General features: G+C 42.8%; 2 protein-coding genes across 2 annotated transcripts in view; one reads left to right on the top strand and one right to left on the bottom strand.

Moving 5' to 3' along the window:
- Window positions 1–5419, top strand: part of LOC311126891 (protein MTSS 1-like) — a gene marked incomplete at both ends in the record, with an annotated part of 47602 nt that extends 42183 nt beyond the window's left edge. Inside the window, 5 exons of the mRNA XM_084158583.1 lie at window positions 223–351; window positions 727–978; window positions 1326–1481; window positions 4348–4504; window positions 4785–5419. Of these exons, the coding sequence (XP_084014709.1) occupies window positions 223–351; window positions 727–978; window positions 1326–1481; window positions 4348–4504; window positions 4785–5419 (1329 nt within the window). The remainder of the gene's footprint in view (window positions 1–222; window positions 352–726; window positions 979–1325; window positions 1482–4347; window positions 4505–4784) is intronic.
- Window positions 5420–7736: 2317 nt separating this feature from the next.
- LOC311112661 (NADH dehydrogenase [ubiquinone] 1 beta subcomplex subunit 9-like) lies at window positions 7737–16001 on the bottom strand. The gene is made up of 4 exons (XM_084155801.1): window positions 15889–16001; window positions 15366–15558; window positions 8838–8951; window positions 7737–8173 (listed from the first exon to the last, which is right to left on the bottom strand). The coding sequence occupies exons 1-4, from the start codon at window positions 15975–15977 to the stop codon at window positions 8042–8044; spliced, it is 528 nt and encodes a 175-aa protein (XP_084011927.1). The 5' UTR covers window positions 15978–16001; the 3' UTR covers window positions 7737–8041.
- Between the last annotated feature and the right edge of the window lie 99 nt (window positions 16002–16100).

Raw genomic sequence — 16100 nt, 5'->3', positions numbered from 1 at the left:
GTATTCCTTCTTATCGATGTTGCAAACCCAGAATGTTTTCCTTCTGTTCTCTTTCTCTGTACTTCTGTCTGTGCATCTTATCTTTTTTACCTGTCTCTTCGTGGCTGCTCTGTTTTCAACTGCTTCTTTACGTGTGTGTGTGTGTGTGTGTGTGTCTGTCTGTGTGTGTGTGTTTGTGTGTGTGTGTGTGCCTTTCTGTCCTGCTGCACGGCTTTGCTGTAGACCTCTGGCTCTTCATCCTCGGCCGTCTCTGAGACTTGCCAGCCTGTCAGTGAGGGCAGCTCCTCCTCGTCCTCCTCTTCCTCACCTGCCTCCTCTAAGGAGACCTGCTCCAGCACTATGGTGGAACAGGTGAACACACGCTTAAACACTCATAGACACGTTCAAAACAGGAGCAGAGTTATTAGGTACACTTTTGCTGGTTGATCAAACCTCCCTCATTTCTGTCACATAGACAGCTGCGTCATGTTCAGTGGGCCTCAAATACAGGAGCATTCTTATTGGACAAGTTCAAGTAGTAGCCTATCTTCTGCATTTGGCTTTGTTTCAAATTGTACCTACTGAACATGACACAGGTGTCTGCTACCATGATTTGATGTTATGATTCGATTCCATCTGATTTCAGTCGTGTGCATTATTTTGACCTTCCTTTTTCATCACCAGCAGCCGCCATTTTGAATTATGATTTCTCATTGTTGTGTCACTTTGTCCTCCACTCACATTCAGCTGTCAAACGGGTACGATCATCATCATCACGGGCCCTCTGCCGCCCCCTATCTGTCTGGCGGGGGCATGCAGGAGGTCTACCCCGACCTCCCTCCATCTTCCCCCTCCACCCCTCTTGCCTCGCCCTCCTACTCTCCCACCTCCCCCGAGTGGGAATGGTCGAGACCAGGTTCCGCCCTCCTGGTGGACTACCCCCCCTATTACGCCCTGGGACCGGGCATGATCCCCTCCTCCAAGGTCCTCACCTGGAAGGTGCGTCCGTTCTGTCATCGACCGCCTCCTCCTCTTCCTCCTTCCTTTTCTCCAGTCTCCTCTGTGGATGATCAGACACTGATGCAATCACTTCTCACAATCACTTTTCAAATCACAGGGAGATTGCAAACACTCTCCGGTTGCATTATGCAAGTATTTATATGTGAAGTCATACAGCATAAATGTAATTCATAAAGGCATGAATTCTATAAAAACACAATCAGTTTCAGTCCTTTTTCTTCCGTTTCTTGCGTAATGAACACAACAGAGCTATCAGAGCTACACAACAGAGCAGAGCTATTCTTGGCAGGCGTTGCTCAAGAGCTTTGTCTCTCTGTGTTTTGCAGGACTGGGCCAGGCCGGGGCCCTACGACCAGCCCATGGTGAACACCCTGAGGAGGACCAAGGAGAAGAGGGTGACTCCAGATCCCAGCAGCCCCCAGGCCACCACACCCGGGGAGGAGCCCCAGAGAGCCAAGGGCACCAATGCAGTTATACAACGGGTGGGTCTAATCCTGAATGCTGATTGGATAAAACCGCATTCCAGCCGGTGTCTATTCCGCAAGTTATCACCAGCAAAATCTATTAAGTTAAATGCCTATTTACTCTGTTCCAGTAATGTATAAACTTGATCTCCATAATAAAAAGCATCTAGACATTATCTCACATTTCTTTTAGACTAACATTTAGTTTTCAACAACGGAGATTTTTATAAACCTTGCAGTCTGTCTCTCCGACATTGTTTTAACATTGTTTCAATATTCAAATGCGATCTCCAGCTGTCCCATAGTAATGAACATGTAGGGGTCGGGACGAGACAGACAGGCAGCGTTTCTCAGCAGGCTAAATCATGAATCAGCTGGTATAATTTTTATGGATATATACAAAGAAATGTAAATTGTAAAAAAGGTAAAACGAAACCAAGTGCAGCTAGTTTGCAGTCTTTCCAGCTTCAGTTTGAAGTGATTGTGTTAGCTGTGTTGTTGGCTAGCTTCTCTGAACAACAGTGTCGTGATGAGTGAGCACATTTTCTATGTCAGGCGAAATCGCTCCTCATTAGCTCATTGTTATGGATGTATCCAAATAAATGTCACTAGAAAACAGCTTAAACAAATGCAAATGCAGCTACTTTGCTGTTATTCTGGCTGTTATTTTGACGTGACTGTAAGTTAGCCGTAGTTGGCTAGCTAGCAAGCAAGGGATAAGAACGTTACCAGCCAGTATGTCATTGGAATATTTAGAACAAATGACTGGGTCGCGTCCATAGATACAGAACAGAAAGACTGAACGACTGGGTCACGTCTCTAGCAACCGAACCAATAGAACGAACGACCAGCCGGGTAGCAACCCTAGATTTGTATCGGGACTATATCTTGTGGAAGTATGAAATAGTATGAATAAATTCATCAAAATAACGCTTTTAATTAAACTATGTCAATCATTATTTGAATATGTTGGTAACCCATTGTATAACAGGGATAATGCCCTCGAAGCCAGTGTTTGGAGGATATATTGGCACGGTTTGCCGGCCCGAGACAAACATATCCTCCAAACACCGGCTTCTCGGGCATTATCACTTAAGTAACTACACCCATAATTACAGAAACACATGGATACTTATACTTATATCCCCAATGTAGAGGTGTACAGTATATGAATGTGTTTTATGACCATGCTTTATGACCATGTGAATGCCATGTGTGTGTTTTTATTTTACGACAGACCTGTCAAATATTTACTGTATACTATAAGGAAAACTAAATCAAGCACAGCTCAAGTTTTTGAAAGTATTTGACCCAGGTCTGTTGTGTGGCTGTTAAATGCAGTTGTCTGTATGGTGTGAAAGATACATTTTAATATATATTTTGCTGTATGCTTGCTGTTATAGGGCCTGATTCAGACATGAGATAACATGGACTTAATCAAATAAATTTGTATTTGTCACATGCGCCGAATACAACAGGTGTAGACCTTACAGTGAAATGCTTACTTACAAGCCCTTAACCAACAATGCAGTTTTAAGAAAGAATAAAAAAAAAATCACACAAAAATACAATATAAAATAATACGAAATAAAAGTAACAAATAATTAAAGAGCAGCAGTAAAAATAACAATAGCGAGGCTATATACAGGGGGTACCGGTACCGAGTCAATGTGCGGGGGCACCGGTTAGTCGAGGTAATTGGGGTAATATGTACATGTAGGTAGAGTTATTAAAGTGACTATGCATAGATAATAAACAGAGTAGCAGCAGCTTAAAAGAGGGGGGCAATGCAAATAGTCTGGGTAGCCATTTGATTAGATGTTCAGGAGTCTTTTGGCTTGGGGGTAGAAGCTGTTTAGAAGCCTCTTGGACCTAGACTTGACGCTCCGGTACCTCTTGCCGTGCGGTAGCAGAGAGAACAGTCTATGACTAGGGTGGCTGGAATCTTTGATAATTTTTAGGGCCTTCCTCTGACACTGCCTGGTATAGAGGTCCTGGATGGCAGGAAGCTTGGCCCCAGTGATGTACTGGGCCGTACGCACTACCCTCTGTAGTGCCTTGCGGTCGGAGGCCGAGCAGTTGCCATACCAGGCAGTGATGCAACCAGTCAGGATGCTCTCGATGGTGCAGCTGTAGAACCTTTTGAGGATCTGAGGACCCATGCCAAATCTTTTCAGTCTCCTTAGGGGGAATAGGTTTTGTCGTGCCCTCTTCACGACTGTGTGCTTGGACCATGATAGTTTGTTGGTGATGTGGACACCAAGGAACTTGAAGCACTCAATCTGCTCCACTACAGCCCCGTCAATGAGAATGGGGGCGTGCTCGGTCCTCTTCTTTTTCCTGTAGTACTTAAGTCAACATTTTTTGACTTAAGTCCATATTAAAGGGCAACTCCACCACTTTTCAATCTTTTCAATCTCATTTTCATTATCTCAGCACAATACCATTGCCTACATACTGTATGTGAAAACTGCGCATTTCTACCCGATGACATCACCAAAATGTTAAACATTTTATTAACATTGATTTGCGAACACTCTTGAGATTCACGGTGACGTGGGGAGCAATAAAATATCCTCTCTCTGGCTAGAAACTCGTTGCAGGTTTTGAAATCACAATTTTGTAAAAACTTTTAATCCTACACTGTGATGTCACAGAGAAGCATTTTTTAGGACCTTTCTTCTTATCTTTTTAACCACAGATCATAGACCGTGCCGTTTTCAGATATGTAGAGACTGGTATGGTGCTGGAGATAATGAATATGAGGTTGAAAAGTAGCAGAATTGTCCTTTAAGTCAACTTATCTCAAGTCTGAATAGGGCCCATATTGCTAGGTATGATAGGTATGTATAAGCTATATGTCTTAATGTGTGTGTGTCAGCAGGAGGAGGCGGAGGCCCATGAGGAGCTGGCCCTGGCTCTGGCCCGGGGGTTGCAGCTGGATATCCAGCGCTCCAGCAGGGACTCCCTGCAGTGCTCCAGTGGCTACAGCACCCAGAACACCACACCGTGCTGCTCTGAGGACACCATCCCCTCACAAGGTACTGTAATGTGTATGTGTGTCTCCTACTGCATGTTAGGGGTAATCCACATTAGTCCTTAATATATACAGTAGAAGGTCAATGTATGGATATTTGATAGGGGTCCACTCAATTTGAATTAGAGTGAGCAATAATAGGTGTTAGTCATGTTTTGACTAAGGATCTGAACCTCTTGTCTAATGGCATTTTCTTATCAACATCCATAGGGATAAAAAATGTGTATTTGAAGTGTACTGTATGTGTAGGTGACAATGATCCTCATATTATCTCGTCCCGCCAGTGTCCGACTACGACTACTTCTCCGTGGGTGGTGACCAGGAGACAGACCAGCCCGACTTCGACAAGTCCTCCACCATCCCCCGCAACAGTGACATCAGCCAGTCCTACCGCCGCATGTTCCAGGCCAAGCGGCCGGCCTCCACAGCGGGCATCCCCTCCACAGCCCCCTCCCCCGCCAGCATTGTCACCCCCGGGGTGGCCACCATCCGCCGCACACCCTCCTCCAAGCCCAACCTGCGCCGGCCCTCCGGAGGCCTGGGTCTGGGCCCCATCCCCATCAAGCCCCCCATGATCCCCGTCAAGACGCCCACTGTGCCCGAGCACCCCGGGGTGTTCTTCAGGGGAGAGAGTGAGGGAGGGGGACCACTGAGCCCCCGGAGCCCACTCTCTTCAGCGGGGGACAACGGGTTGGTGTCTCCCAAGGCAACCTGGGACACTCAGGTCCCCTCCGATCCGCCCACTCCCCCACCTCAGTCTGGTAGTAGGCTGTCGGAGTGGGACCGTGAGGCCCTGCCGGAGGTTCAGGAGGAGGAGCCCGGATGCGGCGAGGGGGAAGATGTGCTCTTGGCCATACGGCGAGGGGTCAAGCTGAAGAAGACGACGTCCAACGACCGGTCGGCGCCGCGAATAGTGTGAGAGGCTTAGCTTAGTGTGCGAGGTCTGGGTCTGTAGCAGATTGAATCACATACAGTAACTCAGTGTCTTCACCCATAGGTTTAAGAAAAGGGTGGGAGTCTAGATGCGTGAAAGTACGCGGGAAAGTTGGGAAGGAGGGAAACGGAGCGACAACTGCTTTGACTATTTTCAAATGACGAAAAAGATCTAATATTTTATTTGTATGTACATATTTATATTTTGATGCGTTTGTATGTTGTGTTCAATGCACCTCTTCGTACTTTCTCCTTTTACCTGTCCATTGTCATGAAAGGTGCCAAAAGGCTTAGAGCTGAATTAACTTAAATTACTTTATTTTACTGAATATGATTAATCTTTTCTGTGATAACACATAAAAGGTAAAGCAAAACAATTGAATAATGGAGGGAGAAAGATATACAAGGTAAGATTGTGTGGAGAAGAGGGGTACACAGGGAAATAACCACAATGGAAAGCGGCATTTTACTTTCCTGTAATAGCAAGTATTTGATCTATTTTCTTTTATCATTGAAAAATTAATCAATTTGCATGTTCTACCCCAATTAATTGCGCCTTAATAAACTAGACCGCCAAAGATTCAGAAAGAGAATAAATACAACCCACTGTTAATAGGAAGCTTCTTGGTCAGCGAAGAAGGACGCAAGGACTTGCCACACTTGCAATCGTTAACAATCTAATGAGTGGTTGTCAATGGGTGTCACATCATTTGTCAATAGAAAGATGTTGCAAAGGTTTCGACCTTGAATGCAACTCAAGTGTCAGTGGAAGCACTCATTGATTGGTGGCTATAGAATAGGAGTCTTATTTACTTTCCTGTTTATCTCTAGAATTAGAGAAGAAAGTTTCCGTTACGTTGAGATTGATAATTTATTTCAATACAAGTGATGCTGTGCTAAATGGTATACAGAGGATTCATACGCAAATATAACTGGAAAACGTAACAAGTGCTCGTCCTGCTGTGAAAATACTTGTACAGACTCTGTGAAAGCTATTCTAGTGGTGATCACTGGTAACTAGAACTCATTCGAACGTGAAAACAAACTAATAGTATTAGAAAATGTTAAAAAAATAAAAAATAAAGGAGTTGTAGAGAAAGGTAACATAGTCGAGTTTGTGTTAGCTTGTGTTCAGCACCGTGAACTGAAGACAGAATTCAGTATTGCGACTACCTAAAGTATTTCACAAGATGACATGGCCTAATATGTATAGACATCCAAAACATTGTCATTTCTTCCATTATAATGTTTCATGAATGCCATACCTTAGTTTGTGGTGTAGAAGTTGTAGCCCAGCTGTACTGTCAAACACACATTTCAAGACATCCTGTTATATGAGATCGAGTAATGCATGGTGTTTTTAACTCTTAAAAGTGTTAAAGATAATTTTTATACTGAACCTATTTATCCCAATACATTTCCCCCATTTGAGAGCAGTTTGACTTTGTGCATAACGACTGAAGCCTGATTATTTTTCCAGTCAAGACAGGTAAGACAGGCGAAACTTAAGTGTGGCCGATGCAACGACATGCATATGACGCTGAAAATCCTATATAGCTCCCGACTCAATTATTCTAGACAATGGTCTGATATTGTCCATGTAAAACTTAGCTGTAATATACTGTAGTATTTTTCGAAAGTACAGTTGTTGGTGTAGAGATACTTTGCTAAATCTTATGTATGCTAAAATGGTTAGAAGTAATCGAAGTTAGTTTTTGGTCATGGTCAAAGACTCACTCCTTGCAAATCCGAGGTTTTGTCCCAATAGTCTGCAACGGTTTCGCCTACTTATATGTGACAGGTAAAAGTAATATGATGTAAACATAATGTTAATCTAATGTGTTAATCTTGAAGTTCATTAACATGAGGGAAAAGAGGCGAGCATTGGGCCGCAGATTGTGGGCTAGATTGACATACACTAGTACTCTAGCCTTGTGAGTCTGTTGCTGATGACCTAGAGACATGTTTGGACAGAGTTGACCTCTTTCTGTACCACTGACGTTCTCTAAGATAATTATTATTCATTTCCTGAATTCTGTCTCCTATTTTCTATGTAACAGTTGTTTCAGCTAAAAATAAAGATGTAGCAGAATGTGCGTCTGTTGAAAAAGGTTCTAGAAGTGTTTCTTTGATTTTCTGCTTTCTACATTTCTTATCAAAAGTCTTATCTTTGTTGTAGTATGATTTCCTGACAATAAGTGGAGATCATAAAATCGATATCACTTGCACAAGATACGCAACACTACAATGCCAATACTGCATATCAAAATACTGCATATCAAAAAGAGACACATGAAGCATTTCCCAAGAATTATACTCATATTTATTTAAACAGATGTCCTTGTATAGGAAAAGATGTACATCTACATTAAATTTGAAAGTCACACACTTTTACAACTAAATAATTACTGTCAATTCACGCAGGGTGGAATACCATCTGACAACGCATACTGCAAATTGCGTACAACAACCTCTTCCAAAACAACTCCATTATATCATTATCTTTACAGTAATTCACAAGGAGGTGAATCCGCATGCTGTTGTGTGGTAGTAGGTACCGTGGTGAGCTGTTATGGAGTTATCACCAGGTAGTGTCATCCGGGGGCTCTTAGACGGGGCGCTCCCTGGGGCGGGTGACGTACTGCCACCACAGAGGGGGGAGGTCGCCGTCCTTGCGGGCTGGGGGGAGGGCCTCGGAGATGGGCCCAATGGCAGGGGTCTCTTCCTGCAGCTGCTGGACCTGAAACGAGAGATGACAACACCTTAGACTCAGAACAGTCCAAATTTCAACAATTCATGTAGATTGATTAATAAGGTGGTCTGAAGTGAGTATAATCAATTGATTCATACATTTAATTCATATGAATGTTTGTTAATCTGTCATATTTCTAATCCAACAGGAAGGAAATAATTAAAGAACTTCAAAGAAAATATGCCAGGTCCCTGATTATGCCTTGACCGAACATTACATAATCAAATGTTCCCAGACGTCCAACTCCTTTTTGGAGGATTTAGGTTCTTGGGGAGTGTACTTGTTGGCAAAGATATAAAAATAAAACAAATAAAAGTGCCTTTCGTAAACTAACACTTGGCTTTCCCCCACCTACTAGCACTGACTTTTCTGATAGCTACTTTAGAGGAAAAATGTACTTACTATGACTGAGGTATGTGGTTGTCCCACCTAGCTATCTTAAGATGAATGCACTAACTGTAAGTCGCTCTGGATAAGAGATTGTGCTAAATGACTAAAATGTACAGACAGACTCATTGGTGAACATCAAACCTTGCATTCTTTCTTAACTTTGATGCTTTGTTTAGCACAGAAAATGTTGTTACTGTCACAGGAACAAATGAGAATGGACAGAATTCTTCACTTTATGGAAAAGAGCTGTAGCCTAACCTACCTCTCCTGCCCAGCTCTGTTCTCGCAGCTTCTTCCACTGCTCCCTCTTGGCAAAGTAGTCAGGATACATGGCCTTCTCTGACGGATGCCAGTGATCTAGACACCATTCGGGGACCTGGAAAAACAGAATACAAGAAATCAGAAACAGCCGATGCATGGCTTCAGTATTGTAGCATTTGAGGGTCAACAGCAAAGAGAGGGTTGAATCAGCAGCCCAGTAGTTACAGAGCAGACACACTGCCTCCTGTACCGTAAGGTCCAGGCCTTTGGCAGAAGTCATAGTAGGCTACCATACTAGGTACTTGTGAAGCTCTAAAAAGGATTGGAAAAGTATAATCAAAGATTGTACAGTATGAATATTCCTATAAACTGCTTCTCCAATAGAATTCCCAGATCACGCTTGTAGGCGAAGTCATGGCGACGTTGGCTAGCTAATGCACAGAAAAACGTCATCAGGTCTAACGGTCGTCTCGCGCCGAACTGCGCATGTGCAGGTCGTCAAATCAAATGCATTCCTTCGATATCAAGTAGTTTTTTGAAAATGAAAATGTGTCAGTTTGTCATGTTCCCGATGTTGGAGTAATAACATGTTCAGCAGCAGCTACTTAAGACATTGGCTTGAATGTAGATTGTGCCTTTAGATTGAAAAAATTAACAAGGAAGAATTTTTCACTTCTCCCGTTGACTTCCCAAACCCCGGTCTGCTTCGAAGCGTTCCCGGAAGTATGCGACATTGGGCCTCTGGGTTTAGAAACTGTGGTATAAGTAGGGTGTCCATTCAAAAATGCATCTTTTGACCAATGGGTAAAGTAATATGTTAATTGTGTAGATAATCCTATAAGAAAACCAATGATACAAACCTCATGTCGCTATCTAAATCCGTTCAAAAGTTATTGGAGAGACATAAAGTAATCAAAAATCTGGAAAATTGCATTGCGTCAACTGGATTCTGTGCCAGAATGAAGGCTACTGGCTACTTGACAGGCTCACTTTCCAATTGAACTCGTCATCTTTCTTCTTGAATCCGCATGACATAAAACAATATAGAGGTAAGATGGATATTGATTTTGAGACATGACGACATGTAGTATTTTGATATTTTAGTATACGCTTCTCATTAGGGATGTGCATCTTCCCCTTTCAAGACGATTCGATACATGGGCTCCGATACAGGAACAATACGTTTTAGTTTGAAATTATTCGGTGCGATTCAATTTCATTAGAGCAGGGGTTCTCATACTTTTTGGGGCCGGTCTCATACTTTTTGGGGCCGGGGACCCTTTTGTGATAGCAAATTCATCAGGGACCCCCTCATAATCAGAACAAATCGAGTGAGATAAAAATAGCATACAAGCCAGACGAACCAAGTCTCGGGCCCTGGGAAGGAACATTTTAAAGGATCTCCCCTTGGCATTGGAGAGAAAATGTAGCAGTTTTCAAGCTAATTTCCTGCAATTATACAGATTTTGTCATGTGGCAGAGCAATTTTTTTGTTTGTTGCATCTTTAAAGCTAATATCCTGCAATTCTACACATTTTTCCATGAGGCAGAAAGAAACTTAGCAGTTTTAAAGCTTAAATTACAGTCCATTTATGTTTCTATAAAACATGGGGGGGAATACAAGAAGTAGTGAGGTGAAAAATCAATAATTGATGGCGTATAGGTCTACTGTGGATACCATTATCCCTGTGAGCCTTCCAGGCCCATGTTGCCCAGGGTTAAGAACATACATTGTAGATTAATAATATTATATTGTATTGTATTACACCCTCTAAACTTATTCCACGGATCCATTGGCCAATTTTTTTTTTATATGTTATTGTTAGTAATATTATTATTAGTTTAATATTTTGTAGTCCCCGGACCCTACTTTGAGAACCCCTGAATTAGAGGAATGAATCGATACAATTCGGCTGGATGCAATTTGGTTGGATGCAATATGATTCAATGCACTAATATTTGTTGCATAAACACATCCAAACCTCTCAGATCTACACAAGTGTCTATGGGCTGGGGGTAGATTTGAGATTCAGGGGATTGTATCCGTAATAGGCTTGGTTGGTATACAGTATATACTGTGAGGGAAAAAAGTATTTGATCCCCTGCTGATTTTGTATGTTTGCCCACTGACAAAGAAATGATCAGTCTATAATTTGAATGGTAGGTTTATTTGAACAGTGAGAGACAGAATAACAACCACAAAAAATCCAGAAAAACGCATGTCAAAAACGTTATAAATTGATTTGCATTTTATAGAGGGAAATAAGTATTTGACCCCCTCTCAATCAGAAAGATTTCTGGCTCCCAGGTGTCTTTTATACAGGTAACGAGCTGAGATTAGGAGCACACTCTTAAAGGGAGTGCTCCTAATCTCAGCTTGTTACCTGTATAAAAGACACCTGTCCACAGAAGCAATCAATCATATTTCAAACTCTCCACCATGGCCAAGACCAAAGAGCTCTCCAAGGATGTCAGGGACAAGATTGTAGACCTACACAAGGCTGGAATGGGCTACAAGACCATCGCCAAGCAGCTTGGTGAAAAGGTGACAACAGTTGGTGCGATTATTCGCATATGGAAGAAACACAAAAGAACTGTCAATCTCCCTCGGCCTGGGGCTCCATGCAAGATCTCACCTCGTGGAGTTGCAATGATCATGAGAACGGTGAGGAATCAGCCCAGAACTACACGGGAGGATCTTGTCAATGATCTCAAGGCAGCTGGGACCATAGTCACCAAGAAAACAATTGGTAACACACTACGCCGTGAAGGACTGAAATCCTGCAGCACCCGCAAGGTCCCCCTGCTCAAGAAAGCACATATACAGGGCCGTCTGAAGTTTGCCAATGAACATCTGAATGATTCAGAGGAGAACTGGGTGACCAAAATCGAGCTCTTTGGCATCAACTCAACTCGGCGTGTTTGGAGGAGGAGGAATGCTGCCTATGACCCCAAGAACACCATCAAACATGGAGGTGGAAACATTATGCTTTGGGGGTGTTTTTCTGCTAAGGGGACAGGACAACTTCACCGCATCAAAGGGACGATAGACAGGGCCATGTACCGTCAAATCTTGGGTGAGAACCTCCTTCCCTCAGCCAGGGCATTGAAAATGGGTCGTGGATGGGTATTCCAGCATGACACTGACCCAAAACACACGGCCAAGGCAACAAAGGAGTGGCTCAAGAAGAAGCACATTAAGGTCCTGGAGTGGCCTAGCCAGTCTCCAGACCTTAATCCCATAGAAAATCTGTGGAGGGAGCTGAAGGTTCGAGTTGCCAAACGTCAGCCTCAAAACCTTAATTACTTGGAGAAGATCTGCAAAGAGGAGTGGAACAAAATCCCTCCTGAGATGTGTGCAAACCTGGTGGCCAACTACAAGAAACGTCTGACCTCTGTGATTGCCAACAAGGGTTTTGCCACCAAGTACTAAGTCATGTTTTGCAGAGGGGTCAAATACTTATTTCCTTCATTAAAATGCAAATCAATTTATAACATTTTTGACATGCGTTTTTCTGGATTTTTTTGTTGTTATTCTGTCTCACTGTTTTATTTATTTTTTTCACCTTTATTTAACCAGGTAAGCCAGTTGAGAACAAGTTCTCATTTACAACTGCGACCTGGCCAAGAAAAACAACAACACAGAGTTACATATGGGGTAAACAAAACATAAAGTCAAAAATACAACAGAAAATATATATACAGTGTGTGCGAATGTAGTAAGTTATGGAGGTAAGGTAATAAATAGGCCATAGTGCAAAATAGTTACAATTTCGTATAATACTGGAATGATAGATGTGCAAAAGATGATGTGCAAATAGAGATACTGGGGTGCAAATTAGCAAAATAAATAACAATATGGGGATGAGGTAGTTGAGTGGGCTAATTTCAGAAAGGCTGTGTACAGGTGCAGTGATCGGTAAACTGCTCTGACAACTGACGCTTAAAGTTAGTGAGGGAGATAAGAGTCTCCAGCTTCAGAGATTTTTGCAGTTCGTTCCAGTCATTGGCAGCAGAGAACTGGAAGGAATGGCGGCCAAAGGAGGTGTTGACTTTGGGGATGACCAGTGAGATATACCTGCTGGAGCGCAGACTACGGGTGGGTGTTGCTATGGTGACCAGTGAGCTAAGATAAGACAGGGATTTGCCTAGCAGTGATTTATAGATGACCTGGAGCCAGTGGGTTTGGCGACGAATATGTAGTGAGGGCCAGCCAACAAGAGCGTACAGGTCACAATGGTTGGTAGTATATGGGGCTTTGGTGACAAAACGGATGGCACTGTGATAGACTACATCCAATTTGCTGAGTAGGGTGTTGGAGGCTATTTTGTAAATGACATCACCGAAGTCAAGGATCGGTAGGATAGTCAGTTTTACGAGGGCATGTTTGGCAGCATGAGTGAAGGAGGCTTTGTTGCGAAATAGGAAGCCGATTCTAGATGTAACTTTTGATTGGAGATGCTTAATGTGAGTCTGGAAGGAGAGTTTACAGTCTAACCAGACACCTAGGTATTTGTAGTTGTCCACATACTCTAGGTCAGACCCGCCGAGAGTAGTGATTCTAGTCGGGTGGGTGGGTGCAAGCAGCGTTCGGTTGAAGAGCATGCATTTAGTTTTACTAGTGTTTAAGAGCAGTTGGAGGCTACGGAAGGAGTGTTGTATGGCATTGAAGCTCGTTTGGAGGTTTGTTAACACAGTGTCCAATGAAGGGCCAGATGTATACAAAATGGTGTCGTCCGCATAGAGGTGGATCCGAGCGTCACCAGCAGCAAGAGCGACATCATTGATATACACAGAGAATAGAGTCGGCCCGAGAATTGAACCCTGTGGCACGCCCATAGAGACGGCCAGAGGTCCAGACGAACAGGCCCTCCGATTTGACACATTAAACTCTATCTGAGAAGTAGTTCAAATAAACCTACCATTAAAATTATAGACTGATCATGTCTTCGTCAGTGGGCAAACGTTAAAAATCAGCAGGGAATCAAATACTTTTTTCCCTCACTGTACCATATATCGGGGTATTTGGAAATAGCCACGGGATGGTTTTTCAATACCGTAAATTCCTTGAAACTATTTATTTGAATTTTTTCAATACATGTTTATATTTGTAGCTACTTTAAATAAATACCTGCAGTCAACTTGTGCAATACGTTCGGAGATAAAGCAGATCGCGTTCTTCATTTCACCTGTCACATTATGAAGCTTACCGTTGTTCCCCAGAACAGTTGAGCCAGTCACGTGTGTTTGTAAATAGCACAACGGCAGAAAGAGGGAGCAGGTGAGTCCAGCTGTATATTGACAGGGGTCGAGTTTTATATTGAAAGTCAGTGTTTATTTGCTTCAATAGAATGATAAGGGACGTACCACTATAGTTTTACTTCACAGAAAATACATTAGTGCAACACATTCAGCAGAAAATAGCTTCATTTTCATCAGATGACAACAGAAGTGCAACGCTATTTGGCTGGCAGCCACACAAGTAAATGAGCTTACATGAAAAAGCAAGGTCTTTTTTTAAACGATGCATGGCCATCATGTTTCTAATGTTTATCATAGAAAGAATGTAGCCAGCTACATTTCAAAATGTTTTGCTTAAAGTTAATCTTTAATTTTACCGGAGAAAAGTAAGCTGACTACACCGAGAAAAGCACAGGAGAAAACTAGCTACACATCAGTCAGAGTGTTGTCTGCTGATAGAATGCCCGTTCGTGAACTCTCATCCGAGTGGAGAAGTGCAACTGAAGCACAAAATTAGTGTGATGCCGAGCAGAAATTACAAGAACCATTTTAGATCTGGCAGAAAGATATTTCTTATGTGTTTAATAATTTTTTCCTGCGTAAAAAATGCTGAATTCTGCGTTAACGCAACCCCTAAGTTTAACTTGCAAGTTATCTAAGCAAGTGGCTGAATTAATAAGGTCACAAGGCATCATAGTGTTCGCTTCTGCCGTGTTTGAGAAGTCAATGCCCTTTGGATGAGTTATCTTTTTGTCCTCTCCATTCTCAGCCTGTCTGCTCCTCCCACCTGTTCTCTGAGCAGAGCAGGCAGGCCTGTTGCCCTAGCGAATCCAGACTCCACACAGACACAGCATGTGCACATGCTGCTTCAGAGCCAGTACTGTTCTTCCTTAGACAAGCATGTGTCAAAACTTTGTTCATTTGCACAATGTCTCTCATTCACATTCGCTTGTAAAATGTTCAAACTCCCCAAAAATGACATTCAGTAGCTCCTTCCTATATATGTATAACTTTAAGAGCTGAATTGCCTGTCTTTGTAATTAGTTTATTTTCACTTGTGCTCGTTATCATATTCAGATAGCAGCCTCTATGGAAATTCGCTATTAATTGTGCTAATTTTGTTTGCATTCTGGTAATAGACGCCCAATGCAATGGGCTTTTATGAGTCTTTTTGTTGCCCCTTTGTGTACTAAACTGGTAATACCGTAAATCCCGGGATGAGAGAAGGACCCTAATCCGTAACACACAATGCACATCCAGATGTTGGACAATCTTCTAATTTAATTACCTTGTACATTTCATATCTTTCATAGGAAGTTCCTCCTGGAGAGTCCGGGAAGAGGTAGGGCTGGGGGTGTTGGTTAGACCAGAATTCCTCTTCTCCTGCCTTCAGCATCATAGTGGCTTTGACCATGTCCTTCTCATCCTTGGCCTCATCGAAGCGTGCCCTCAGCATGCACGCGTAGAAGCGGTATTTATCCCTGTAAACCAAATAAGTAGGTGGTGCTGCGGTTAGTGTCAACAACAACAGGCTACACTGAGTGTGCGTGTATGATCGATAGCTATCGGAGTACAGAGGCATGCACCATCTTGAATCGAGCAGATAGTTAGCAAATATAGTTTATCCACCAGCTGGCTACTATAGCATGTCAGCGAGCGTATCGTTACGTTACTAACGTTAGCCCCACGCCACCGCGTACGGGTAAACAGAGGGTGACCTAGCTAGCTAGCTAACAAGTTGGTTCCATGCAGTCGATAAGAGCATTGCACATTACTCAATAAGACTCCAAAACGAGAACTACTTTACTTACCTAAAAATACACCATGATTCAAGGTGCCTCAATGATTTTTTGTAAAGCCTCAAGACTTTTTGATGGTGAGTAAGGTACGCAGTTGCCATTTTTTCTGTCCGCTGTCACCTTCGGTGGCGATGAGGATTGTGGGACATTGGATGTCTGCGATTTGGCATTACATTTTACACCTACGTGATGCCCAATACAATTCTTACTATTTTAGCAATATT

The sequence above is a fragment of the Coregonus lavaretus genome (assembly GCF_964263955.1).
Source record: "Coregonus lavaretus genome assembly, chromosome: 3".
NCBI classification, from domain to species: domain Eukaryota; kingdom Metazoa; phylum Chordata; class Actinopteri; order Salmoniformes; family Salmonidae; genus Coregonus; species Coregonus lavaretus.
The sequence above is the reverse complement of the archived record's forward strand: the minus strand, read 5'-3'. Positions and strand labels throughout refer to the sequence as shown.